The sequence below is a fragment of the Polypterus senegalus genome, chromosome 14, assembly GCF_016835505.1.
Source record: "Polypterus senegalus isolate Bchr_013 chromosome 14, ASM1683550v1, whole genome shotgun sequence".
NCBI lineage: Eukaryota > Metazoa > Chordata > Cladistia > Polypteriformes > Polypteridae > Polypterus > Polypterus senegalus.
Genome location: NC_053167.1, coordinates 20,485,636 through 20,511,433, shown reverse-complemented (window position 1 = coordinate 20,511,433; position 25,798 = coordinate 20,485,636). Strand labels below are relative to the sequence as shown.

The 25,798-nt window shown below is 38.9% G+C and overlaps 1 protein-coding gene across 1 annotated transcript in view; it reads right to left on the bottom strand.

The window, feature by feature from the left end:
• Positions 1 to 17,412: 17,412 nt before the first annotated feature.
• Positions 17,413 to 25,798, bottom strand: part of dpm1 (dolichyl-phosphate mannosyltransferase subunit 1, catalytic) — a 107,618-nt gene continuing 99,232 nt past the window's right edge. The window contains exons 8-9 of the mRNA XM_039734893.1: positions 23,677 to 23,791; positions 17,413 to 18,164 (exon numbers count right to left, since the gene is read on the bottom strand). Of these exons, the coding sequence (XP_039590827.1) occupies positions 18,060 to 18,164; positions 23,677 to 23,791 (220 nt within the window). The 3' untranslated portion in view covers positions 17,413 to 18,059. The remainder of the gene's footprint in view (positions 18,165 to 23,676; positions 23,792 to 25,798) is intronic.

The following is a 25,798-nucleotide window of genomic DNA, read 5'->3' as shown; positions in this document are numbered from 1 at the left end:
TTGCTGTTAATTCAGTTTAATCTTTAAATATAGCAGTTGTTTCTGCTCTTATTCTTCCGTATCAGAAATGTTTACATTTAATTTTTTTAGAAAATCAAAAACATGCTTTGTAACTTTCACTTGATTAGTTCATTCTAATCCACATCTCTTTTCTCTCTCATTCTGTGTTCTTTACTCAAACAAAGTTAGCAGTTCCTTATTCCTGCTTTATTTGCAACTTATTTTGCATGACAAGATTTGACTGTAGTAAGAATCTTTGCAGCATTAGTAGAGAAGTTGCACTGCAGGGTTAGCAGTTTCTGTGACTGCAGACAGTGAGTTGAGGCATGTCATCCGATTAAGGGAAATTCTTATTTAACAGCTTCTGATTTAAAAAGTGGATGGAGCAAAACCTTTTAGTTACGTTATAGAGACTGAGATTAAAACCTTTGGGACAGGCAAATCGTATTTTACAAACCTTTACATTTGGCATTTGTTAAGTCATTGACAGACATTGAACAATGTTGTTTCATTTGAAATATATTTCCTCTTTGACCTTTAAAAACATATTTTTATTTTTATGAAATTCTTCAGCCAACTTTGACAATGTAATAATAACATCAAGCAGGTGATTAACTAGTGATTTTTGTATATTATTAGACAGCACTAATAACGATTAAAGAAAACTAATATGGAGCTGAATTAGCATCACTCTTCCTATTGGTACACCCCAAACAGAAAGTACAACTTTAAAAATTATGTAATCATTATTTTTTGTGTTTTTGTCTGCATATTTAGTCAGTGATGGCCAAACCAGAAGAGGAGGAAATACATCATTGACTACAGCAACTGGAACATAAAGCTTAAAACAACCTTATTTTTTCATATTCATTATCAGATATATAAACAATGACCTTTTTTATGCCAAATCTAGAAACTCATATCTTCTTAGGGACAGATTAACAACAGAGACGACAGAGAAATTCACTGAAGCATAAATGGTCTTCTGAACCGAAATCTGAATGCTGAGTAACCTTGTTGCCTTAAAAGGACACTGCAACTGAACTTATTGTTCCCACAAGTAGCCATTTAACCAATCAGCAAAAGGAACCGCACACAATCCTTATGGGAAACAAATTAGGTTTACAAAATCAAGCAGGCTTTATTGCAGCATCTTCACCAAGACCAGCAGGTTCAGAAACAACATTTATAGATGGAGCAACTGCATTTTCTGACTACTGATACTGAATGTACTGAAGCAGTTGAGTATTCTGATTAAATATGTCATGCCACACATCATGAAGTACTATACTCTCTTATGATGAACAGTGCATTGTATAATTGCAGTATCTTTGTAGAGAGCACACACAAAAATAGTCCCTGTGCATTGATACATGATGGCCACTTAAACATAAACCTGAAAATTTGACTGGAATTATCTAAATGGGCCTTAGATTAAAGGAAATAATATTTAGAAAAATAATATACATTTTTATGAAAGAATAAATATTAACACTCGATCGATACTTAAACTGCTAAAGTACAATAATTTATCGCCAGCAGCACTCCGCATTGATAATGATCCAATGCACATTAAGTCTCTTTTAGGAACGCTGTATTAATTGTATTTTGGATTAGATTGTGTTTTACACACTGCAATGTAAACTTTAAGTGCAATAAAATTTAAAAATATTTAAAAAAATATACTGCTAATATGCTACAGACTGGTTCTTTAATTCAGTGCTCTAAACTAAAGAAGCACACGGTATCTTTCTAAAGAGAAATGGATCTTTGTTAAAATATTTCCATGCCAGTCCTCAATAGAAACCTATTGTTTTAGAAAATGCTGGAGTTAATTCAAAGTTGTGAAATAAAGAGTAATTTTCGCTAAAACGTTACTGAGGAATGTGTTTTATGTTTATTTAATTAATTTTATGTTTTACTCAGTCATGATCATTTATGACTCACATGTTAGGAGTCTTCTAGATGATTTTATGAAAGTGACATTTTTTTTTTCATTCTGTCATCCACTACCATCTCCAAAGGGTCCCATAACGATGATTGTCCTTTTAGTTAGCTTGTTGCTTTGGTGGGCCACTCTTGATGTTACCAGCCCAGCATACTGTAACACAGTATAAAAATTGAGTTGGCCATCACAGAGTTTCAGAAGATGTCACTACCCACATTAAAGGCCATGCCCTTTTTTATATAATTCCTCTGTGATGTGGACGCCCACCTACTTTCTGAATATTGATCTGGCGTAAAGGTTGTCCGGTGCAATAGAAGTCAGTAACCAGTTTCTTAATTTTGCCGATGTTAAGTCGTAGATAATTCTTTCTGCACCAGTAAACAGAATTCTCCACCTGACTCCTATACTATCATACTCATTTCCATTATCAATATATCCCATTTATACAGAACTGTCTGAGAATTTCTGCAAAAGACACAACCTTGTGTTATATTTATAGTCTGAGTTGTACAGAGTAAAGAGAGAAGGAGAAAGGCCTGTTCCTTGTGTTGCTCCAGTATTGCTCACGTCCACATCAGAAACACGGCCTCGAGTCTCTCAAACTGTGGTCTGCCCGACAGATAGTTACTTTTCCAGGACACCACAGGCTCATCCACCAGCATATCTCTGATACTGTATCTTTAACTATAATTGCTGGGTGTTGTTTAAGGCACTGGAGAAATCTAAAACCATAATCCTCAAAGTGCTGCCAGCTTTGTTCAGAGAATAAGCCTTGTGGATTAGATAGATAAATGGATCCTCCACTCCAGTCTTTGTCCAATAGGTAAACTGCAGTGGGCCCAGATGCTCTATGACAAGAGGACTCCGAGTCCAGGACCAGTCTCTCAACGTCGTGATGTGAGATGTAAGTGCCACTGGTCTTTAGTTCATCTGTTTTCTGAATATAAAAGGCTGACCTCTGCATAGACAATGTTTACATACGTTTTGAAAGTGAAATTCAATATTAGCTTTTCATTATTATTCTAGGAAATGTTTTTTTCTCAATATTCCTGAAAAGATTTTGAAAAATGTTTACTTCACATTTTTCTCCCCAGTATTATATTTAATACAATCTTACAGTCTTCTTTTGAATAAATGCTCATCATGGTCAATCTCTTCATTCTTATTTTCAAATATGTTATACATTCATATTAATTCATGTAAGAAGAAACCATTTAGTCTTGAAAGTTTTTTTTTTTTTAAGGGTGGCGTAGTGGGTAGTGCTGCTGCCTCACAGTAAGGAGACCTGGGTTCACTTCCCTGGTCCTCCCTGCGTGGAGTTTGCATGTTCTCCCCACAGTCCAAAGACATGCAGGTTAGGTACATTGACGATCATAAATTGTCCCTAGTGTGTGGTTGGTGTGTGTCTGTGCCCTGTGCCCTGTGGTGGGCTGGCGCCCTGCCTGGGGATTTGTTTCCTGCCTTGCACCCTGCGTTGGCTGGGACTGGCTCCAGCAGACCCCCGTGAGCCTGTAGTTAGGATATAGCGGGTTGGATAGATGGAAGTTTTTTTTATTAAAATAAGTTTCAATTCTTCTTCTAACTAGCAATGCTAAGATTGCAGATGTATCTTTGATCCACTAAGAAATGATTAATGTTGCTAGGTGTACTACAGTCGTGCTTGAAAGTTTGTGAACCCTTTAGAATTTTCTATATTTCTGCATAAATATGGCCTAAAACATCAGCAGATTTTCACTCTAGTCCTAAAAGTAGATAAAGAGAAACCAGTTAAACAAATGAGACAAAAATATTATACTTGGTCAATTATTTATTAAGGAAAATGATCGAAAATTACATATTTGTGAGTGGCAAAAGTATGTGAACCTCTAGGATTAGCAGTTAGTTTGAAGGTGAAATTCGAGTCAGGTGTTTTCAATCAATGGGATGACAAGCAGGTGTGAGTTGGCACCCTGTGTTATTTAAAGAACAGGATCTATCAAAGTCTGCTCTTCACAACACATTTGTGGAAGTGTATCATGGCACAAACAAAGGAGATTTCTGAGGACCTCAGAAAAAGAGTTGTTGATGCTCATTAGGCTGGAAAAGGTTAAAAAACCATCTCTAAAGAGTTTGGACTCCACCAAATCCAGAGTCAGACAGATTGTGTACAAATGGAGGAAATTCAAGACCATTGTTACCCTCCCCAGGAGTGGTCGACCAACAAAGATCACTCCAAGAGCAAGGCGTGTAATAGTCAGCGAGGTAACAAAGGACCCCAGGGTAACCTTTAAGCAACTGAAGGCCTCTCTCACATTGGCTAATGTTCATGTTTATGATTCCACCATCAGAACACTGAACAACAATGGTGTGCATGACAGGGTTGCAAGGAGAAAGCCACTGCTCTCCAAAAAAATCATTGCTGCTCATCTACAGTTTGCTAAAGACCATGTGGACAAACCAGAAGGCTATTGGAAGAATGTTTTGTGGACAGATGAGACCAAAATAGAACTTTTTGGTTTGAATGAAAAGCGCTATGTTTGGAGAAAGGAAAACACTGCATTCCAGCATAAGAACCTTATCCCATCTGTGAAACATGGTGGTGGTAGTATCATGGTTTGGGCCTGTTTTGCTGCATCTGGGCCAGGACGGCTTGCCTTCATTGATGAAATAATGAATTCTGAATTATATCAGAGAATTCTAAAGGAAAATGTCAGGACATCTGTCCATGAACTGAATCTCAAGAGAAGGTGTGTCATGCAGCAAGACAACGACCCTAAGCACACAAGTCGTTCTACCAAAGAATGGTTAAAGAAGAATAAAGTTAATTGTTTGGAATAGCCAAGTCAAAGTCCTGACCTTAATCCAGTCGAAATATTGTGGAAGGACCTGAAGCGAGCTGTTAATGTGAGGAAACCCACCAACATCCCAGAGTTGAAGCTGTTCTCTACGGAGGAATGGGCTAAAATTCCTCCATAGTTCCTCCATAGTTGTGCAGGAATGATCAAAAGTTACTGGAAACGTTTAGATGCAGTTATTGCTGCAAAGGGGTCTCACACCAGATGCTGAAATCAAAGGTTCACGTACTTTTGCCACTCACAAATATGTAATATTCAATCATTTTCCTCAATAAATAAATGTCCAAGTATAATATTTTTGTCTCATTTGTTTAATTGGTTTCTCTTTTATCTACTTTTAGGACTTGAGTGAAAATCTGAAGATGTTTTAGGTCATATTTATGCAGAAATATAGAAAATTGTAAAGGGTTCACAAACTTTCAAGCACAACTGTATTTTGTATGCTTGAAATGACGATGGTAAGGCACTACGAAATCAAAAAACAGACAATCAAGTCACAACCAAAATGGATACCATCATGCCAAATGTTGGCCAAAAGGTATTGTTAAAATATCTAAATACCATAAAAAAGAAAACCAAACAGCAGTGAAAACTAATAACACCCCCCCAGATACAAATCCTAACCCCCTTAGCCTCTCAAATTGCCATGCCATTCACACAGTGTCTTTTTGGCAGCCTGCTGATAAGGACTGCATAAAGAGCTCCAGACGCAGTCTCATAAGTGCATTATACACAGTTTTCCTCCATTTATATTCAAGAGTTCTTAAAAACTAACTGAATATTTTACTTCCCTTTTTATTCTTCATATTACCTGGACAATGAGAATGTTGCATGAATATAAACTCCTTTATAGAGGTTGTTTTCTGTAGGTCAGCATTAACCATCTAGTATTTATTATCCTGCGGTGGGCTGGCGCCCTGCCCGGGCTTTGTTTCCTGCCTTGCGCCTTGTGTTGGCTGGGATTGGCTCCAGCAGACCCCCATGACCCTGTGTTAGGATAAAGCGAGTTGGATAATGGATGGATGGATGCATGGATGGATGGATGTATTAATTATCAATGTTCCTTTTGCATGCACATAACACTTTGCACTTGTTTACATTAAATTTCATTTTCCAAGTGTTTCCCCAAGATATGAAGATTGAAAATCCAATCAATCTGTTTTTAAAAGATAAATCCAGGTGGAAGACTAAACAGAACTACTGATTAGGTGTGCATACTGTATCTTTGTTTGCTAGTCATTTTAACAAATACTAGGGGGCTTTTCCCCTGTTCGCTTTGCTTACCAACCCCCTGGCCAGTGCTATGTAGCTCTGCCGCTTCCATATGAGGATGTGAATGTACAATTTAAACAGATTTTAATTTTCATGTGAAATGTTACATTTGCATCCACACAACGCATTTCGTTTCTTTCTCTCTATTAAATAAAATGACTTTTTTGAATGTTTGGCTCTGAGATTTGTTAATTGTCTTTGCAAAAGCTATTCTAATGGGAAACTGTTAATGTTTTAATATGAATGGCATATCAAGATCTCCTTTGGTGTGTAATGTTATCCAAAGGAGATACATCCTTCTTTCTTCATTAATTCATGTTCGTGGAAGACCAGATGGTGTTAATGGTTGTAGATATTCTTCGTAATATTGTAAGATGTTGTTTTCATCTCCTGCACGATCACCACCAACTGTTTCAGCATAATCTGTTGATACGCGTTTAACCATTTTGCCGTGTTACCGATCAACATTTTTGGCGTAAATTCATTTGACTTCCTTGTTTCGCGGTGCTAGGATTACCATGTACTCATTTGTTCTGTTGATAACCCTTCACGATAAAAGTCTTCAGTAAGAATTGGACATAATACTTCTTCTTTAATTGGGAACTTAAATCGAGGAAAACGTTAACATTTATAACAGCTGAAAGTGCAAGAAGTGTGTCTGACAAAAGCATTCATAAGACTGAGGTTAGATGACCATGGTCTTGTTTGAAAATGGTTGTAAGTATGACGTGACTTGAAAGAATCTCATGTTAAGTCTCCGTCTCACGGGACTTCATTCCAAAAAGTCTCTTCAAAAGATCATGTCTCGTTGCAGGATAAAAAGTCTCATCTCCCAAGATTTTTTTACTATAATAGAGAGATGTAAGTAGTACAATAATTACAAACCTTTCATAACCTTCCTCTATTCTGTTTTTTGTCTCTGTATTTTTGCTGTTGCACTGGGTGTCACTGTTCTACTGCCAAGTTGTTCTTCTGCCTGTAGAAAATTCATTTTTCCTTGGAATCATTGGATGCAAAGCCTGTCATTAGACTGGAAGGCTGAGCACTAACACTCCACAGAATGCCCTGGACAGGGTGGGTGACTAGTTTGCTGAGGTCTGCACGACTCTGACTTTTGCTTTTACCTTCTTTCTTTAATTGACCGTGGACCACTCATAGGTTTATTTTTTCCAGAGTTGCTGTTGACTGCAGTTTTTGTTTTCATCTCTTCTGTTGTCAATTGTTGTCAAAGCTCTAAATTTACCAGTCAAACTACGCTCCTACCTTCACCCATGGTCATGAGCTATGGGTAGTGACCGAAAGAATGAGATTGTGAATACAAGAGGCTGAAATGAGTTTCCTCCGTAGGGTGTCTGGGCTTTCCCTTAAAGATAGGGTGAGAAGCTCACTCACCCAGGAGGGGCTCAGAGTAGAGCCGCTGCTCCTCTGCATCCTCTGCAGTGTTCCAGGCACGTCCAACGTGGAGGAGACCCCGAGGAAGACCCAGGAAACGCTGGAGAGACTATGTCTCCCGGCTGGCACAGGAACACGTCGGGATTCCTCCAGAAGAGCTAGAAGAAGTGACCGGGGAGAGGGAAGTCTGGACATCTCTGCTCAAGCTGCTGCACCCACAACCTGAAATCGGATAAGCGGAAGAGGATGGATGGATGGATGATGTTGTCAACTGGCCATAATCCAACAATTAATTAATAGTCAAATAGTGCTGGGCTTCATTTATGATAATCAGTTTCAAATTTGTTTTGTGTGTAGTTAAACAACTACATCTCCCCATTCACGAGACTGTTTAATTTGGGTGAAAAGGAAAGGCAACCAGTGGCAACCAGCATACCAGCAACCAGTATGCTCCCTTAGAGAAAATTTCGGAAGAAAAAAAACACACATACTCTATATTTTGAGTCCTGTTCAAGAGTCTTAAACCAGAGGAGCAAAAGCTCCTGAATAGTGCGGTTGGCTGCTTAAAATATTTTCATGCAGGGTGGAGTAGCCATCGGGGACACCAGGAGGTTTCCCAGTGGGCCTGTGACATTTCTGGTCTGGTAGAAGTGCAGTGCACACTCTTTCACATCCTCATAAATTAATGTACAAACATTTACTAAATGCGTAAAAAGATGGCTCCTCCCCAAGTGGTTTAACCCCACTTTGCATCTTTGCATGCAGGTATCCATTCAAGGGAGAAAAGATGACCCTTGGTCAAATGGACAAGAAAGGTAAAAGAAAAAAGAATGATGATACTGAGAAAGCAAGGATTAAGTGAAGAAAATGCAGTATAGGAGGATGCAGACTAGTGCATGAAAATATCAGCTTTATTTGGAACAGGTAATAAAAGTTGTCATGCTTTAACTTTAGAACACTGCACTGATTCACAACTTCAGCAAAGTAGCCAGATAGCTACAGTATCAAATATGACTGCCCCTAAAATCTGTCACACTGCTTCAAACGTAGTGAGTTTCTATCATTATTAAAATTCTGTGTGAATGGGTCACGAGTTGCCATCATTATACCTTTCTTTTTGACCAAATGAAGTTTTTCCAAAGTAGTCTTTAATTAGCTGTGTTAGTGGAATAAAGGAGTGGATGGATGAGAACTACTTCTCTTTAAATACAGATAAAACAGAAATGTTAATTGTTGGAGGGAATGATGCTGATCACAACAATATTCTGTCTTCATTTAACTCAGTTGGAATCGCCATTAATTTTACTGAATCAGCCCACAATCTAGGAGTTATCTTTGACTCTAGCATGTCATTTAAAGCGCATATTACAAAGTTGTCTAAATCATGTTTCTTCCATCTTAAAAATGTTGGGAAATTAAGGTGCTTACTAAATAAGCAGGATTCTGAGAAATTAATTCATGTATTTATTTCTAGTAGGATTGACTACTGCAATGTGGTGTTCACTGGATGTTCAAACTGTTCTTTATACAGCCTCCAGTTAATCCAAAATGCTGCTGCAAGAATTATTACAAGAATAAGAAAATACGAACATATAACTCTAGTTCTTAAATCCTTACACTGGCTCCTGGTTAAGTTTAGGGCAGATTTCAAAATCCTCCTTTTAACATATAAAGAATTAAATGGCCAAGGTCCGGCTTACTTGTTTGAACTTATCGTGACTTACAAACCATTAAGCACAAGCATACAAGCACATTAAGATCTCAAGATGCTGGTCTGCTAATGATTCCAAGAATTAATAAAATCACTGTGGGAGGTCGAGCTTTTAGTAATAGGGTCCCTAAACTATGGAATGGTCTTCCTGCTACTATAAGAGATGCCCCTTCAGTCTCAGCTTTTCAATCCCGGCTGAAGACTCACTACTTCAGTTTAGCATATCCTGACTAGAGTGGCTGATTAACTGTACGGACTGCATCTCTATTGTTAGTCATTAGCACTAAAACATAAGTAATATGATAGTGATGATTTGTTACTAACTCTCACCTATTCTGTTTCTTTTCTTGGTAATCAAATGTGGCACTTGGTGCCATGGCCCACCTGCCAAGTTGTTTTGCCTGCCTAAGGTAAAGTCACTTCTGATGGAGGATCACAGTAATCATTGGGTAGAGGGGTCCTTTCATCGGATTGGCTGGCCCAGCACTATCTCAGCTGTGGAATGGCCAATAGGGGGTGGCAGTTTGATGGCTGAGGGCTCCATTACTCTAAACAAATCCAAATAATATTATTATTATATTGTATTGAGGATTACTTGTGTTCTGTTCTGTGTATTGTATTGTATTGACCCCCTTCTTTTGACACCCACTGCATGCCTAGCCTACCTGGAAAGGGGTCTCTCTTTGAACTACCTTTCCCAAGGTTTCTTTCGTTTTTTTTTACCTACTAGGGTTTTTCTGGGAGTTTTCCTTGTCTTCTTAGGGAGTCAAGCCTGGGGGCTGTCAAAATGCAGGGGCTATTAAAGCCCATTGCAGCACTTCTTGTGTGATTTTGGACTATATAAAAATAAACTGTGTTGTATTGTATTGCTTTGGGTCGCCAATGGCCATTTCAGCTACTGCCGACTGCTGAAGTGAATGACAGCCCTGGCCGATATTTTTCCCCTTTATAAACGTGCTTGTTGAACGAAAGGGGACCTCCCCCAGTTCTTGTAATCTTGCCATTTTCAACAATAGGTTTAAGCCTCTGCTCTTCAGTTGCTGCCTGTGGGTTGACATTGAACTTGAAAATGTAAAACTGAACCCCAAGACCATAAAAATTTGATAAACACTGGTCTAGCTGACAATGATATGCGGTGCTTCACATGACAACACAGCTAAATTTGCTCACTTAATAACCTAGCGGCCAACGGGTGTAGTTGTAACTAAGCACCACTACCTCACTTTCATAGCTAGCTTAAGGGTTTAGAATTTAGGCTATGTAGCCTATTAAGAAAATGAAAATGTTTTGTAAATGTAGGAAGCAAGCATTAAGCAACCTGCTATGAATGCCCATGGAGCTCAAAATGGCATCATGCATTATGTATTGATAAGTTTTAATTAGCTACAGTACATAGTAGTACACACTACTTAGTTGTAGTCCTATTAATTATTTAATTTGTATGTTATTACAAATTTGGCCGGTACTGTGGAAAGGCAGGAAGTTAGTTCAACTGCAGGATCCATCCCAGAGACAAGAGAGAGCTGTATGTTTGGATACATAACAGATGGAACAACATCTGAGAAGAATAAAGAGATACTCAGGCATTTAGGAGTAATGTATGCAAGGCCTCGACAAGCTTTGATTGCTTTACACATCCCCAGCCCAAAGATCTTCATTTATTTTTCTACTATTACCTCCAACAGTCCCAAAGACAGAGTATATTGTGGGTGTGAGAAAAGTGATTAGAAAGCATGGCCTATTGAGGGTGCAAAGTTATAATATGTGGTGACTTCAACCATATGACTCTGGAAGGAAATATGACAAATTTCTATCTGTGACCTATTACACGCAAGGAAATAACAAGCTAGACCTGCTGTATTCAAATGTTAAAGATGCTTTTAAATCTAAACTATTGGCATCATTAGGCAAATCGTACCATAACCTGATTCATCTTATTCCCAGTTACAAGCCTGTTTATTAGACAGCATCCTTTTCCCACCCAAATAGTGAGGAAGTGCTCTGAATGACTGCTTACATATGACAGACTGGGAAATAATGTGTGTGTCACATGAGAACAATATTGAGTCACAGTATCATAGACTATATTAACTTCTGTGTTGACACAGTGGTACCCTTAATGACAGTGGGGTGGTTTCCAAACAATAAGCTCTGAATTACTAAGAAGCTAAAAAGTCTCCTGAATGAGAAAAAGACAGCATTGAAATCTGGTGACATAGAGGCTCTAAAGGATGTACACACTGTGCACTAAAGAAAAATGTGAGTGAAGGAAAGGAAGCTTACAAAGCTGAAACAGAAAACAAACTCACTCAGAATAACATCAAATACTGTATGTCTGGGATGGACTGAGTATAATGACTGGACTCAAGTAATCCAGAACTCAAGTGCTAGAAAGGGATATAGACAATGCTAACACCTTGATCCAATTTTTTAAAAAGATTTTCTTTCCCACTGCCACCCTCTCCCAACAACCAGTCTTCCCACACCGCCCCTACTACATCAACAACTCCTTCCACAGCCAATGGAATGGCCAGTGACAAGTCCTTCTCTGACCAATAGTGTGGACTGTCCATAACTGAAGTCCAAGTAAGGAGAGAGCCGAAGAAGCTATACACAGGAAAAGCCATGGGAACACATGTAGTCAGTCCTTGAGTTCTAAAGGCCTGTGCTGACCAACTTTGAGGTGTCCTCTGTCACCTGTACAGTCTGCCCCTAAGCTTCAGAAAGTTCCACTGCTGTGGAAAACATCCTGCAGTGTTCAACTACTTACTATAGACCAGGGGCAGTTAAATCACACATCAGGAAGAACTTTGAGAGACTGGTCCTGAACTATATGAGTCCTCTTGTGGTAGACCACCTAGACCCAGTGCAGTCTGCCTATCAGACAAAGATTGAAGTAAAGGATGCAATTATCTGTCTGCTCCACAAGGCTTATTCTCACTTAGACAAAGTTAGCAGCATTGTGCGGATATTTTGATTTCTCTAGTTCCTTCAGTTCCATAAATCTGTCTCTGTGAAGTGGTAAACTCAGAGATATGCAGGTGGATGAACCTATGGTGTGCTGTATAATGGACTATCTGTCCGGCAGACCACAAATTGTGAGATTCAGAGACTTTTTCTAATTTGGATTGAGCAACACTGGAGCAACACAAGGTATAGCCCTGTCTCCTTTTCTCTTTACTTTGTACACCTCAGATTATTCATATAACACCGGGTCATGTCACTTGCAGAAAATGTGAGAAGATCCTGCACTTATGGGGAGTACTGGTAAAGGAGATGAGACAGAATATATGGGTCAGGTGGAAAAGTTTTGTTTCTTGATGTAAAGAGAATTTTGTCTGCATCTTAACATCAGCAAAACCAAGAAACTGCTTATTGACTGCACCAAAGAGCCTCTACGTCTGGTCACTATTCAAGGAGCGGATGTAGAGGTGATCCACTCCTACAAGTACCTAGGGAGGTCGACACTAATGACAAGTAGAACTGGTCTCGGAACAAAGAGCAACTATATAAGGAAAGGCAGAGCAGACTTGTTTTCCTTTTGAGACTGTGTTGCTTTAAGTGGGAAGTGACAGGGTTGTATACGTATGCATATGAGCATCAGCAGGCAGATAAAAACAGCACTGTCTACTTAGGTGGACATGGAGAGTATCTGCTATGGAGGCAGGACAGCTTTGAAGAGGACACATTTGTTTGGTCAATGCCACTGAATAAGCAGGAGAATTCAAATGGGTAGAAAAAAAACGGGTCAGATTTATAACTTGTTTATGCACAAAAGGAGGCCTGAAATATGCATAAGCAAGTTTCCAAGCCAGTTTTGGAATTTATAAAAGTAATCTTGAAGGGAGAACGTTTATGTATTTGTGGGAACTCTGACTCATCTGAACATAACATTTCGGAGAAACCTGAGAGATAATGACACCTCTGATCAAGTAGGGAAATGCAGCCAAATCAGATAAATGACGATTCACACACATAATAAATCATATCACTGAGCCATTATTATAATGTATGCTGAAATGAAAAATATATTAAACCTCAAACATGACAAACATAATGTACAGACTGCATTCCAGTTCTCTTTGAAGGCCAATGCTTCGTATTTGCACTGAAGAACTTTTTTGTTTTTTTGTCAGTTTACATTGGCTACTATTATCACTTAAACTGGCCAACAGGTCAGAAATACCTCCATAACTCTATAGCTTGACTCCATCATGCCCACTGTTCTGGAAGCCGTTTACTGATCAATGAGGTTCTACATTAAATTTTCATTTGGCGTGTGTCGGCTCAGTGCAGATCAGGTTGGGGAGCATGCACTGGTACAATGCTTTGCCACACCCACCACATGACGAAACAGCTTGGGATCGCGGTTGGCAACCTCATGGGTAGACAACCGGTCCAGACCCACCCTCTGAAAATAGCCATCTACCCGCGACAGCCAAGTGTTATGAGGGAGTTCCCTTAGCCTTGTCCAGCCACTCAAGTCCTCAACAATGAGAATCCTGTGAGCTGGATTACACTCAGGGAATCGTGCCACGTGGCCATAGTGCCGTGACGGACACTCCCTCACAATACAGGTAATGTACCTCATTCGGGACTTTGTCAGAAACTGCTCTTTTGACACATTCAAACCAGCAGTACACAAGGATTCTCCAAAAAGACACAATACCGAAGGAGTCCAGTCCTTCTCAGGTCACTGGATAACGTCCATAGTCTCGCAACCATATAGCAGAACAAGAAGCACAAGGACTCTAAAGACTTGGACCTCTGACCTTTAGCAAAGAAATTGGGAGCATCACACACCCCTTTCCAGCGATCTCATGGCCCCCAAGCTGCCCCAATCCATCTACTAACTTCATAGGAAGAGTCAACAGAGACATGAATGTCACTGCTGATATAAGTAAAAATCTTGACGAGTCATCACTCTCTCTGAAAACAGGCACACTGCTGATGGCTATGCCCAAGAGGTCATTAAAGGTGGGAATACATACATGAAATATAACAGGTTTTTGCAAATATAAAAATGCAATTTGCAGCAGTGTCTGGTTATCCTAATGTAATCAAAACACTTTACTGCACTTATATCGCCATAAGAGCACCTAGTGAGAATTAAGCTGCTTTTGTACACAGTAAGTACAGTCCAGTGACTCACAAGTCATCGGTGATGCCTAAATGAGACTTACAATCATCACGGCTCAGTGGCCTGGGTCAACCCATGATTTGTTTATTTTGAGGAAAAGCAGATATGGCAGATGACTTTCTGATAGTACTGTATGTGGCAGCTGGGTTGTTGGTAAGGTAGCTGACTGAACCATTAGTTTTCCATATGTTTAAAATATTAATTGTACCAGCAATCCTTTCATTAACTGTGCTAAGTGATACTGAATACCTTAGTGGTGCCTTAGAACTTTTGACCCCCAGCACAGAGAAGAGGTGCGAAATTGCCATGCAAGCTCTTAGCACACTCAGTTGCAGAGTACAACATGATGCATCAGAAGGAATGCTAACTGCTACCCAATGAAGGTCTGCAGGATTGTGATGGCATATCTATGTGGTTCATTAGTATAGTATACATATATAATTGTTTTAGGGTTGCAATCGGGTGGAGTTTGCTTTGTTAATCCCCAAAGGGAAATAGTTTTTTCACATAACCTTTTGAGGGTCAGATTGCTTCGGAAGCTTAGACTTATTTTGGTTGAGTTCAGTATCTGAACCCAGCACTCTGGGGCTATGAAACAGAAGCAGTAACAATGTCACCATTCTCACACTAAGATTTCATAATAGTCATTTCAACTTTTATAATGATACTCAAGTTTACTCCTCAAAAAATCTAAATTTTAATACTTTTGTAATGTCACCAATTAGTTATTAGTTCAGACTTCTTAAACAACAGTTCTCAATTGGTGAAAATTCTGCAAATAGCAAGGTAATACTGACAATAATATTTAACCTGAACTTCTGAACTTGAATGTTAGGTGACATGATGTCAGCAGAAGCATGTTATGCTGTCCTGGCTGTATCTGTAGAATTTTCCAATATAAAATCAATGACTGGCTTTGCCTCTGTTCCCTGTTGGAACTTGAGCGTTCATTATCATAAGAACATAGAACAAAAGAAATTTGAAAAACAAGAGGAGACCATTCAGTCCATCAAGCCCATCTGTTTAGCCAATAGCTAAGTTGTCCTGATATCTCACCCATTTTTCTTAAAAGCTGTCAAGGTTTCTGCTTCAGCTACGTACTTTGGTAGTTTGTCCCAGAATTCCATAACTCACTGTGTAAAGAAGTGCTTTAAATGCACTTCACCTTAATTTCCACTGCTGCCATTGAGTACATGATTTACCCTTAATTTGAAAGAGTGTTTGTTGCTGGATCAACTTTATCACTGCCTTTGAGGATTTTAAATACCTAGATTACATCCCCATGTAGTCTCCTCTGCTTGAGAATAAACCGGTTTAATTCTCAGTCTGTCAGAGTAGGACATGCCCGTAAGTCCTGCAATGCACTAGGCTGCTCTCCTCCGTACAGCTTCAAATGTTGCTAGGTCTTTCATGTACCATGGTGACCAGAACTGCATACGCTACTCCAGATGTTGTCTTACTGTTGCATTATGTAGTTGGGGCATAATGTCCATTGATTTAAATTCAACAGTTTTTATGATATAACCTAACATTTTGCCTTTTTAACTGCTTTTGTGCATTGCTTAGTCAATCTAAATGTTGCATTAACATAAACCTCTCAATCCTTTCCAGAGTACTCCCATCTTGTATTTATAAATGACATTCCCTTTGCCCACATGTAGCACTTTGCTACATTAAACTGCATTTTCCAGGTGTCTGTCCAATTCTGAAGGTTGTCCAGGTCTTTTTGCTGCCTCCTCAGTGTCTGCCATTCCTCCAGTTTTAGTGTAATTTGCGAAACTGACAAGTTTACTAACTATATCAGAATCAATGTCATTAAGATCATTCAGAAAAAGTAATGATCCAAGGACAGACCAGTGAGAAACTCCATTATTTTCCATGTGCAGCATTCTCCTATTATCTGTACTCTTTGTCTCCTGCCGGTTAACCAGCTAGAGTTCCAGTTTTGTAGGTTACCAGTGATGCCTACAGCTTCTAGTTTCAGAATTAATCTTTGGTGTGGGACTGTATCAAGTCTAGTTAAATTATGTTGTATGCTGTTTTTGTAAACTATTTTGATTGCTAATTCAAAAAAAATCTAAAAGAATGCGCTGGCATGATCTTCCTCTCATTAAACCATGCTGGCCATTATTTAGAATATTATCATCATTTAGGTACTTTTTTTATGCACTTATTATATTTTGCATGGCACAGAAGTAAGACTAATTGGTCTGTAATTAACAGAATCCATTTTATCTCCCTTCTTGAAAATTGGTGTTTCATTTTTTAGCTTTTTAATCCTCAGGTACTTCTCCTTTCTGAAGTGAGTGCTGAAATTTGACTAATAAAGTGTTTTTAGATGACATCTTTCATTTCTTATAATATGATGGGTAAGATCCCATTAGGTCCAAGGGTTTTACTACTATTCAACAGACTAAGGACTTGAAGCACATGTGATTTTTCTATATTAAAATCTAGGAACTCAAGAGTTTGTTTTTAATTCTGCATGAGGCATTCCACTTGTTTCTTATTTTATAAATACCCAGGTGAAATAATCATTCAGTTAATTTTCTATTTCCTTCTCATTTTCAATGATTTCTTCATTTGTGTCCCTAAGGATTCATAAATTCTCTTTTATTGTCCTTTACTGGAGTCGTTCTGAAAAACAATTGCTTGATGTTTGTTTTATTTCAGTTTCTCTTTTGACATCTTGAATGCTCCTTTTGATCTCTTACTGTAATATCCAGTATTCCTCTGTCAGAATTTTTTTTTAATCTTCTAGTAAAGTGATCATCAAAAGCAGCAGCTTTATGTTTTAATTTTAAGAATAACTAAAATGGAAGTAGAGAACACAGTTCTTAGCAAGATGCTCTCCAAATGTTTGAATAATCCACCTGTTTATGTTAGTAGATGCATCTCATTTGTTTCAATCATAGATGAAAGAAGACAATCCAATAGGTACGCTCAACATAATCTAGATACTACTATGTATTTTGTATAGCAACTGCATAATTGCACTCGCCAAACCCATCCATCTGTTGAACTCACCATCCCTTTTCCCTTCACTTGTGAACAAGACTCCAAACAGGATAGATAACAAAGCATAGCCCTGGCAGAGTCCTACACCCACTAGAAATAAATGTGCTAACATTATTGTTATCTTTATTGCTAATTCAGCAATTCTAGTGCCACCCTGTCAATGGCCTTAGAATGTAAGTACAGGTAAAAAAACTTTGAGGTAGTAGCATGCATAAAATGCTACAAGTATAGAAATACACACTCTTCCAACTGAAAAAAACAGTGTTGCACAATGTTACTTCATGGATAACATTTTAAAAACAAAATTTTACTGAAATTATAATGTAAAAAGCAGAAGCAAGCATGATTATGATTGGGCTTTATAAGGGGGACAAAGGAGGCTAAAAGGCATTCTAGACAGTCTCTTTTCCCAGACGTAACTTGTGGTTTGGTTAGTATTAAGCCTGTGGTGGTGTTTAAAGTCAAACCACAGCCAGGAGCTTAACAAGTACAAAATCAGGAGTAAGAGTGAGCAAATATATAGCTGGAGAGAGGAAGACAGGCCAGGGTTTATACTGATAAAAAGAGAGCAGGAAGAGAATGTACAGATAATTTCATAAATCCTCATGAGATGTTTTGATGCTAACATTAGTTTTTTCAAAATGGCAATGTAACTTCAAATGTGCTTGTAGCAGTGTAGTAATAAATCCATTGAATTATTAATGAATATCATGGAACATACATTGAGACCAAAGAACTATTGGGTTACGTTGTTGCAAACAGAGTCATTAACCCTTTTAAGAAGGAGACTATTTCATTCCCTCCAAGTTTGGATTCTCCATAAACACGGTCAACAAATGAAATAGGAACCTAAGGGGAAAAGAGGAAAAAAAGAATGTATTAACAGACAAACTAGTCACCTGAAAATTTTTAGAAACTACATTTTTCATTAAAACTAGCCATTTATGCATGTTGTAAACATACTAAAAATGATTAATGAATTGAATTCTTATTTTGATGCCCAAGTCACATAAATCAAATTGCACAAATAATATTGACTTAATGTGCATGAATGAAACAACAGCAGCATACCTGGCTGTATTGGTGACAGCACTCAAAAGCAGGTTTAGGTAAAAGAATAATGCCAGTATATATTGTCAACCAGGAAGTGGAACAAGCATGAAAAACTCTGGGCACTGGTTTCATGTATACTGTGACCTGTTCATCAAAGATACCCCCAAATTTCTTAAGGACTTGCAGCATGTACACTTAGTTACATCCAGGAGCTTTAGGAAGTGTGTTCAGGCACCTATGAGGTTCATACTGTCAGGGAAACTTCAATGAGCATCAATCCATAAATGGAGCAAGAACGTTAAAAGACAGCATCAGACCCCAACACCTGAATGTCCACCTAAAAGACATGCATCTGCAACTACTGGTATGACTATTATGGCAGCACAACACAACCAGTTTAACAGAGCACCAAGGAAAACAGTTTTGCCATCTTCTAGAAGAGCAGTTAAATATCTTTTCAACTTGTGATGATGACTACAATAGAATCTGTTTCTGATTAACACAGGCACCCTTTGTAAAAGGGAGCAATAAACTGCCTGCAGTATTTCGACTAATAAATATAGAAAACAGAGTCAGAATAAAGTGGGCTGACTGTATAAACTTCTGCGGTACGCATTGCCCTAAACCTATTTGACCAGCACATCTTAAAATGAGCAGGGGTTAGGTAAACTGATTGTTACAAATTGCCTGGAAGGTGAGAATGTGAGTACAGGAGTGGTCTGTGATGGACTGGTGGTTTGTCCACAGTATGTCCCTTGTGCATTAATTCTCAGAAAGACAGATTTCTCTTATCCCACATTTGTCCAGGGTCAGCTGTCAAACATACTAATCGCCATTTGTTTCAATCCAGGACATCTTCAGCTGCAACATCAACTTGCCGCATGTCCTCTTTGATTTGGCTGAGCCAGCTCTTCTTTGGTGTACCACATGGCTGTGTGCCTTGGAGACTTTATTGTAGGCTGTGGCAGTGCAGGTCAGCTCCAAGCTATCGGACCCTTTTGGGAGCTTCTTGAACCAACCACCGTTGGTACCATCACTGATACTGTATGAGCCAGGGAAATGAGGGTGCATACACACAGCAAAGGATAAGTGCATAAAGTGATTCATCACTTTTTTTTTTTTCAAATCTAGCAATCAAAACAAACAGTGTTCCCAGTGCAGTGCTCCATCCGTTATAAATAAATAATCCTTAAAAAGTCCAAGTGATAGTGGAGGTTAAAAACAAATAAATAATCCATTACAAGAAGGTTAAAGTGCTCTGCAGGATGCTTCTGTATAAATCTCCAAACCCTGAATCATCCTCCCATTATCCTACGTGGACCTAGGAGGAGGTGAAGATGCCCAACCGACAGGCACAGCCCTCCTTATTCCACAGGACTGGTTCACTATTGTCTCATGGTAACCAGCCGGGCTCCCAATCCAGAGCAAAATCCAAGGCTCGGGTCCCTGTGGCCATCTGTGGCCCCGGTAGTGTTCCCCATCTGAGCCTCCCAGTCTTACACGGAAGTGGCATCCAGGTTACTTCAGTTCCCAATTCGCTAAGCTGGAGTAACCATCTCCAGCCCCTGAACAATGACCACACTCTCCCCAAAGAACTCTCCTTCCAAATGCCTGCCTCCTCTCTTGCTTGCTCTTGTACCAGTTCTCTCCCACATCTTCCTAACTGCTTCTTTCTCCTTCCTTTAACCTCCTTTCTGACCTTCCTTTCCCTTTTGTTTTTCTCTTTCTGCCATGACGACTCCCTTATTATCTTCCTTCATGGGCACTGCAACTTGATCGCAAGCTGTTGAAAGCCAATGAAGCAATTAAGACAGAACTCATCCTCACATACAGACATGCTCCAGCTCAAACACCTCAACAACATCCCGCAGCTGTGCAAGCAAGCACACCAATGAAGGCTGAGCATGCTATTTAATTATTTATTTAAAAACTGACCGGACTGTGGGACCATACCATCAAAGTCATGCTACATGCATCATCTCATTGATCGTCGCTATACCCATGATCCTGCAGACAACGGACAAGGCCAAGGACCCACTATAGTATAGGACAGATCAGGGGTGGCAAATTCCAGGCCTAGAGTGCCGCAGTGGCTGCAGGTTTTCATTCTTACCATCTTCTTAATTAGTGACCAGTTTTTGCTGCTGATTACGTCCTTTAATTAACTTGACTCAGGCCCCATAGTTGTTTCTTTTTCTTTAATTAGCAGCCAAAAAATAATGAGACACAAAACAAGACACCACATGACCAGCTCCCCTGTGCCCATTACACAATATCTGAAATTAAAGAGAGGTGATGGTCTTGGTAAGGTTGATCTCTCAGGTCACCAAAACATTTTGACAGTGCTCTTAGAAAAACAACAGCTTTCAAAATGTGTGCTGTGGCAGAATGAAAGTAGCAACAAGCCATGGCATTAAATAATGGATTTAATTAACAGCACAAATTGGCTGCTCATTAAGAAAGTGATTGGAGTGAAATCGGTTGGAGGTTGAAGACCCAGTTTAGCTGGTCATCTGTTAGCTCATTTCACATCTCATTTCTGCTTGGCTGTCATTTAATGAAGAAAGGAGTCATTTCAGAGGGCTGAACTTTTCTAACAGGGCTATTAAAGTGATGGGGGAAAAGTTAATTAGCAGTGAAAACTGGTCACTAATTAGGAAAAGGGTTAGAATGGAAACTTGTAGCCACTGCGGCACTTCAGGCCTGGAGTCCGCCACCCCTGTGATAGATATTTTTCAACAAGTGAAATCTATCATTTATGAAAAAGAAGCAGAACAGCCCAGGGATAGCGGAACCTCATACAAACCATACTTGATAGAGAATCTGTATTCCTTTAGACGGTAAGCAATCTTGTTCATAGCCAAACAAAAGGAAACGTCAAGCTATAAAGTGTCATACATGTATTTGTGTCACAACTATTATGGGACTGATTTTAAGAGGACATGGGAGAAGAATCTTATCAATGCACATGGACTCGCAAACTTGTCTGTTTCCTTCAGAGAACCTATACGAAGAATAAATATGTCTCTGAATAAGCTCTGCCTTCTACTTTACCCAGGACAAAACACAACTTGTCACTCTTTACTTGGCTACCAAGGAACAGAGTTGATGCTGACACCAGTGATGTCAAAAGCTAATTCCTGACTTTTCTTTGCCTAAAGACAAATAAGAGTTTTCCATTTGGAGCCCCAACCTTTCATTTGACCTCTCATGTCTAAATACAAAGGGTACACAGCATTCATTCTTTATTGCCTGAAACTAGTGTCTCAACAATTATTTTTATATTGCTTCAGAATTCTTTAAATTATTTTTCATCTTGATGCCCAACTAATGTATGATTCTGTGATTATCTGCTGAGCACTGAGCCCATTTTCAACCTGCGTTGCAGTTAAATCTCTTCTGTTTTTCTTACCTCTTATTAAGCTACTTAAAACATTTAAGCATATGCAAGCAATCTCTATGAAGCAGAAATCAGAAGAGATTAAATCAAATACTGTTCTCAGTAAATACTGCCACAATCCACACTATATAATGTGAGCAAAGTGAACTCTGTGGTGTTTAAACCATTTCAGACTGACCAAACCAAGCCATTTTGAAGCAAGCAGGATTTTAAAAAATTGAGAAAGCACATGTACATAAGTATTCACAGCCTTTGCTCAATACTTTGTCGATGCACCGTTGGCAGAAATTACAGCCTCAAGTCTTTTTGAAAAGGAAGCCACAAGCATGGCACACCTATCCTTGGCTAGTTTTGCCCATTCGTTTTTGCAGCACCTCTCAAGCTCCATCAGGTTGGAGGGGAAGCGTCGGTGCACAGCCATTTTAAGATCTCTGCAGGAATGTTCAATCGGATGCTCTGGGCTCTGACTGGGCCACTCAAGGACATTCATGGAGTTGACCTGAAGCCACTCCATTGATAACTTTCCGGATGCACTGTAGCTTCCACTATGTGTTGTTAAACATACTTGTGAGATCACTCATATTTTTCAAGCCAAGATGACATCTTTTTGATTCCGAGCAGTAATTTCATATGTGTGAATTAAGAAACATGATGCCTCAATGCATGTTATGTAATGTACATTTTGTTTTGATTTAGTGAACTATAAGGATCAAGTATTATACTTGACAAGAGCTCAATTAGTTCTACACCTACCAGTGAATCTCTTTTTTGATACTGTACATCATGCAAAATAATCTGTTAGTTTGTTAACATATACTTTAAGACAATCACTTTTCTTGAAGCAGCCTTTTCCTTTAATTACATTCTAGCCACACCATTTGCTTTCTATTCATTGCAAAATCATTTATATAAATTTAGGTTATTGTCTTTTAGTAGCATTCACATAAAGTACAGATTGGAACAGAGTGTTATGCTTACTTAAGTTTTGCATGCTTTTGTCCAAGGTGAAGAAATAGGTTTGTGGTGCAAATACCTTTCATAATGCCTGATTTATTTCACCTCAATTTTATACATACCTGTACTTTGCTGTACACCAAGCATTCTAAATCTTAAATAACTACATATAATGGATGGAAAATTGTTACCTTTTCTAACAAATCTTTACTTGCCAAGGATGTAGCACTCTCCATTGAAGGGCATGTTTACTGTTTAGCCAGGAGGGTGCAACTATGGGGCAATTTGCATGACTACTGAACAAGCAAAATCTCTAGTACTCATCTATGTTTAAATATACATTATACACACACACCTGATGTAGACTATATAGATTTAATGCTGCGTCTCTAACAATTTTCCCTTTTCAGCGTGGAAATAACCTTTAACATTTTTTCCTTTGCAGATGAATTTGCATATTCCAACCAGCCAGATTAACGACAGCAGAGAGGTATAGCAGCCTTTTGAAAATCAGCCTCTAAGGCAGCAGACTGCAAGATTTAGGGAGTATAGTATCATAACCACAGTAGTGTAGTGTAACTAATATGCGCAGGCCATTAATTAGGCAAGCAGGGTTATAACAATAAAGATGTGGGCCGTTATACCAGTCTTTCGAATACTGCTATGAAGTTATCCTAAAAACAGGCCCACCGGGTTAAAAAAACCTATGAAGAGTTTCTTGTCACCTGTGAGGTGACACTTGATAAGCTGAGTTGATTTCCTGAAGACAGTCAAAAGTGAATGGCATTTTAAGGCTTACTGCTTACTTAGGCAGAATGGGATGGATAGCATAAAGAAGAATGATGCATCAGAAAGAAACAAGTTACTCTGCAGAGGACTTGGAGAAACTATTCTTTGAAGATTATAAGAAAAAGCAAAAACACTGAATATTGTTTTTTTAAATTAAAGACTCACCTCTCCAACACTGTACCCAAGTTGCTTGGCTCTAACAATCATTTCCATTTGGAAAACATACCCTTTCGAAACACACTTTTCAATTAGTTTTTGAAGAACTTCTTTTTTATATAATCTAGAAATAAAGCAAAACATTATTTATAATTAATTAAAAACAATTGAATACAATGTGAAACTATACAAAGCAAAGGTTGGACAATGGTATTGTAAGAGCTAATCTTAGAAAGTTAATGTCTGATGTTTGATTTACATAGTGTTGATTGATTTCAATTGAACATTAGTTTCTTATAGCTACCTAGAATATAGTACTGTATAGCCTTTTACCCCTTGTAACATGAGATAGAACCTTCTTGCTACAGTTGTGCTTTAAAGTTTGTGAACCCTTTAGAATTTTCTATATTTCTGCATAAATATGACCTAAAAAATCATCAGATTTTCACTCAAGTCCTAAAAGTACAGTGCATCCAGAAAGTATTCACAGCGCATCACTTTTTCCACATTTTGTTATGTTACTGCCTAATTCCAAAATGGATTAAATTCATTTTTTTCCTCAGAATTTTATACACAACACCCCATAATGACAATGTGAAAAAAGTTTGAGATTTTTGCAGATTTATCAAAAATAAACAAATTGTGAAAGCACATGTACATAAGTATTCACAGCATTTGCCATGAAGCTCAAAATTGAGCTCAGGTGCATCCTGTTTCCCCTGATCATTCTTGAGATGTTTCTGCACCTTAATTGGAGTCCAACTGTGGAAAATTAAGTTGATTGGACATGATTTCGAAGGGCACACACCTGTCTATATAAGGTCCCACAGTTGACAGTTCATGTCAGAGAACAAACCAAGCATGAAGTCAAAGAAATTGTCTGTAGACCTCCGAGACAGGATTGTCTTGAGGCACAAATCTGGGGAAGGTTACAGAAAAATTTCTGCTGCTTTGAAGGTCCTAATGAGTACAGTGGCCTCCATCATCCGTAAGTGGGAGAAGTTTGAAACCACCAGGACTCTTGAGTTTGCCAAAAGGCACCTGAAGGACTCTCCGACCATGAGAAACAAAATTCTCTGGTCTGATGAGACAAAGATTGAACTCTTTGGTGTGAATGCCAGGTGTCACGTTTGGAGGAAACCAGGCACCGCTCATCACCAGGCCAATACCTTCCCTACAGTGAAGATGGTGGTGGCAGCATCATGCTGTGGGGATGTTTTTCAGCGACAGGAACTGGGAGACTAGTCAGGATAAAGGGAAAGATGACTGCAGCAATGTACAGAGACATCCTGGATGAAAACCTGCTCCAGAGCGCTCTTGACCTCAGACTGGGGCAACGGTACATCTTTCAGTAGGACGACCCTAAGTACACAGCCAAGATATCAAAGGAGTGGCTTCAGGACAACTCTGTGAATGTCCCTGAGTGGCCCACCCAGAGCCCAGACTTGAATCCGATTGAACATCTCTGTAGAGATCTTAAAATGGCTGTGCACCGATGCTTCCCATCCAACCTGATGGAGCTTGAGAGGTGCTGCAAAGAGGAATGGGCGAAACTGGCCAAGGATAGGTGTGCCAAGCTTGTGGCATCATATTCAAAAAGACTTGAAGCTGTAATTGCTGCCAAAGGTGCATCGACAAAGTATTGAGCAAAGGCTGTGAATACTTATGTACATGTGATTTCTCAGTTTTTTTATTTTTAATAAATTTGCAAAAATCTCAAGTAAACTTTTTTTCACGTTGTCATTATGGGGTGTTGTGTGTAGAATTCTGAGGAAAAAAATGAATTCAATGCATTTTGGAATAGGGCTGTATCATAACAAAATGTGGAAAAAGTGATGCGTTGTGAATACTTTCCGGATGCACTGCAGATACAGAGAAACCAGTTAAACAAATGAGAGAAAAATATTATACTTGGTAATTTATTTATTAAGGAAAATGATTGAATATTACACATTTGTGAGTTGGAAAAGTATGTGAACCTTTGCTTTCAGTATCTGGTGTGACCCACCCCCTTTGCAGCAATAGCTGCAACTAAACATTTCCGGTAACTTTTGATCATTCCTGCACACCGGCTTGGAGGAATTTTAGCCCATTCCTCTGTACAGAACAGGTTCAGCTCTGAGATGTTGGT